General features: G+C 43.3%; 1 protein-coding gene across 1 annotated transcript; it reads right to left on the reverse strand.

The window, feature by feature from the left end:
• Positions 1-1,677: 1,677 nt before the first annotated feature.
• On the reverse strand, positions 1,678-2,572 carry LOC100282750 (peptidyl-prolyl cis-trans isomerase). Its single transcript, NM_001155656.1, has one exon. It carries the CDS (start codon positions 2,484-2,486, stop codon positions 1,935-1,937), a length of 552 nt encoding a protein of 183 aa, NP_001149128.1. The 5' UTR covers positions 2,487-2,572; the 3' UTR covers positions 1,678-1,934.
• Positions 2,573-3,737: the final 1,165 nt, after the last annotated feature.

Consider the following 3,737-nt stretch of genomic DNA (forward strand, 5'->3'; position numbering starts at 1 on the left):
GGAGGTGCTGCATCTGGAGCACTAAGACGAACCGCGCGAGGACGTGAAGGTCGTCGACGACTACACAGCATTGCTCGACGCATTCATCTACATTGAGACATCTTCCGCTGCCCTGCGCGTCTAGTGGTAATTATGTGATCTATAACCGCAGTAGTTCCTGGTTTTATGGGGTCGAAAATTTTATTTTGCGCTAGTGTATCCTCCCCATAATCCTTCACTTTAAGCATGCATCGTCTAACAAAAACACTAAACCTAGTGTTGGATTCCAAGCAAGCTCCGACATCTAATTTCCATGGATTGCAATAATTGTTTTATTCACCTACCAGCCTATGATTGTTGCATTAGGATCTAGGAGTTGTTTGGAAACAATTGTTGCATTTACCCTTGATTACCTTTGTTTATCTCTACCCTTGTTTATCCCTACCCTTGTCACCTGAGTAAATTAGGTATGCTTAAATGCTTAGGTCTACTTAGACGATAGAAGTTGGGTGATTTATTGTCACCTGCAAGGTACTTGTGCTTACCTTATGTTTGACTGGGTAACGTAATCGGGAAATATCAACAAATAATATGAAGGTTAATATAAGATCATACGAGATGTAGATAAGAAAACATAAGGCGAGGTAGAGCGGTCCCCCGCCGAGCGGCGGCGGCAGCGAGGAGTGGCGGTGGCAGAGAGGAGAGAGGAGAGGAGTGAAGACAGGAATGGGAGGAAAATGAACGATGCGATCATGCGCTGGTTTGCTAAAAATTCTTTATGTTCGAGAGCTGATAGATAGGCAATCAGATATAGCTTTATGTCCGAGGGTCATTTGAAGCTGTCGGCGGTATGTGTTATTTCGGACGGCTGTCTCTCGTATCGTTGGAATAACACGGCCGTCGTAAGTTTTCCGTTTCCTGTTGTGCGTTCTAATTATTAGGTTGCCTAAAGGCTTGGCCCTTGTTTGTTGTGACGCCTGCCTACGAGATAATGCTTGTTAATTCGGATTACGCTATTGGGCAAAAGAGAAGTAAAAAATCACCATCTAGGACAATTAGAATTTTCGTGTTTTTTTGGTAACTAATGGATTTGAACTATCGCCGTTCAAGGAATTATACTTACCAAGCATTTCGTTTTTTAGAAACCTCTGTATTCATCTAGTTCCTGAATATTGGGTATTTCGTACAAATTTAATTTATACTTCCAAGTTCCAAACCCGTTAGTGAATTCTGAATACTACCATGTTCAATCCGTATTTTCTGCATATTTGTTTGGATAAATCCGCCATGTGCTACTCCAACTCGCGTATACGCTCAAGGTGCTATCTGAATAAAAATAATTTATTTAGATTTGGTCTAAGCTGGTTCTATCACTTCAATTGTCTTTTCTTACATTAATAACTAGGTTGAAATATCATCAGGTTTTGATTTTGATTTTGATTCCGATCTGTCATGGTGCATCATCTGTCTGGAATCGCTGCTTGCAGCAGAGAAACCTGCTGACCTTGACTCGATTGCAGTGCTTGTCATAATCACTTGTGCACTGATCCATGGTACCTGTGCTCGTCTCTACATCATTCCAGCTAGTAATACACTGCTTCGTATATAATTCCATGCCCAGTTGGGTGTAATGACAGTTTCTGGAACCAGTACAAGCAGAGGAAAGAACAAGATCACTTGACTTATTGGCAACAAATGCAATAACAGCGAGCAACTTCATTAACCATGGTATTACAATTACACAGAATTAACCTGTCTCACACTTGAGAATTTATATCAAGACCCGAAAATAATCACGCATATATGCTCATCATCTACCTAGTCTCAAACGCATCTTGTAACAGCAGCAGCAACAAACAACAATCATAATAATATATAAGTATACGTATACCTACTAGATAGTGTCAGATTTGGTAGAGAGTAAGTATGATCCTGAATAATTAGGACATGGCGGCTTAGTGCTTGAGCTCGCCGCAGTCGGCGATGACGACATGCCTCATAGTCCTGCCACTGATGGACCCGGCCTTTTCGATGGCACGCAGAGCGTCCATGCCATCCACGACGCGGCCGAACGCGACGTGGCGGCCGTCCAGCCACGGCGCGTCGGCGAAGGTGATGAAGAACTGAGATCCGTTGGTGTTGGGCCCGGCGTTGGCCATGGACACCACGCCGGCGCCATCGTGCCGGACGGCTCCGAACGCCTCGTCGGCGAAGTACCGGGCGTCACCGATCGCAGACTCGCCGCCCGTGCCGTTGCCCGCCGTGATGTCGCCGCCCTGGCACATGAACCCGGGCACCACGCGGTGGAACGCCGCGCCCTTGTAGTGCAGGCGCTTGCCGGACCACTTCCCCACGCTGCGCTCTCCGGTGCACAGCAGCCGGAAGTTCTCCGCCGTCTTGGGCACCTTGTCGGCGAACAGCTCGATGACGACGCGGCCAACCGTCACGCCGCCGATGTTGAGGACCAGGAACACCCTGGGGTTCTGGTTGTTTTGGGGGCGCGCCATGATCGAGTTAATAACTAAATTAATTCACAGAGATCGATAGAGTGTATGTACTGTAGTTGTTCGATCACTTGTGCTCAGCTTGACTTGAGCCAGCTAGCTGACGATGGCTATATATATAGGGGCAGCAAATTGGATGGTATATTTGTATGGACTTGGAGAGAACAACGGCTTTTATTTTTCATATAGATCAAAAAGGAAGATGCTTACAGACAACTGTATGTCACTGGCATAGTTGCGTCCTAACTCTAACTTTGATCCCTGGCGTATGCTGCTCCGTTCTTTCTTATTCCATGCATGCTAGCTACTGACCTTTCACTGTTAGCTTTTCCGACCATATACCATACAACTCAATAATATGTTCTGTAAAGTTCAAATGGTATGACGAAAAAGAAATTCATATGATTTGAGCCAAACCAAGTCCAAAATGCACTTTTCTCTACAAAAGAAGTTAGACACCAAATACAAGTGCCAGAAATATTGTAATGGACCTACGCAACATGTCTAATGGTGCAAACCTCACATATTTACCATTTTACTCCAAGTTGCATTTCTGGCCTCCTGGTTAGCTCAATCTATGTCCAAATTGCACTTTTCTCACAGAACTAAGTTAGAGATCAAAGTGAAGTGCTAGAAACATAATGTTAGGCATATGCAACTTATTCAACCATTCAGACCTCATGTTCTTACTATTTACCACAAGTGGCACTTGCCAGCCTCCAAATAAGCTCATTTGAATTTAGTTCCATCAATTTGCCTCCAAGTGAACATGTGCTCATTCTCATATCAAACTAGTTAGTTTGATGTGGTGTGTTGGACACTTAATCGCCAAAACAGGTAGAAATGTCTATCTAGCACATTTCCCTTTCAAGAATGTAGGTGTTGCCTATCAACAAGCTATGAATGTGTTTTCATAATTTAATTGGTGTGATCATTAATTTTTTTTATTGGTGATATTGTGATCAAATTGGTACCTCATACATCCCATTGGGCTTATTTGCAACTTGCTTTTGAGAAGACATGTCAATATAAATTGAAGATAAATCGACTCATATGTGCTTTTGGTGTATCGACTAGAAAGTTCTCGGGCTTCATTATTCTTGATAAAGGCATAGAAATTGATCCTGAAAGAATTAAGACCATTAGGAAAGTTTACACCAACATGCAAGAAAGACTTGCATAAGTTCTAGGGAAGGTGAACTATTCGAATACATTTATTTCAAACTTGTCTAGAATATTATTCCTTTTACCCCT

This window comes from Zea mays, chromosome 1 (genome assembly GCF_902167145.1).
Source record: "Zea mays cultivar B73 chromosome 1, Zm-B73-REFERENCE-NAM-5.0, whole genome shotgun sequence".
NCBI classification, from domain to species: Eukaryota; Viridiplantae; Streptophyta; class Magnoliopsida; order Poales; family Poaceae; genus Zea; species Zea mays.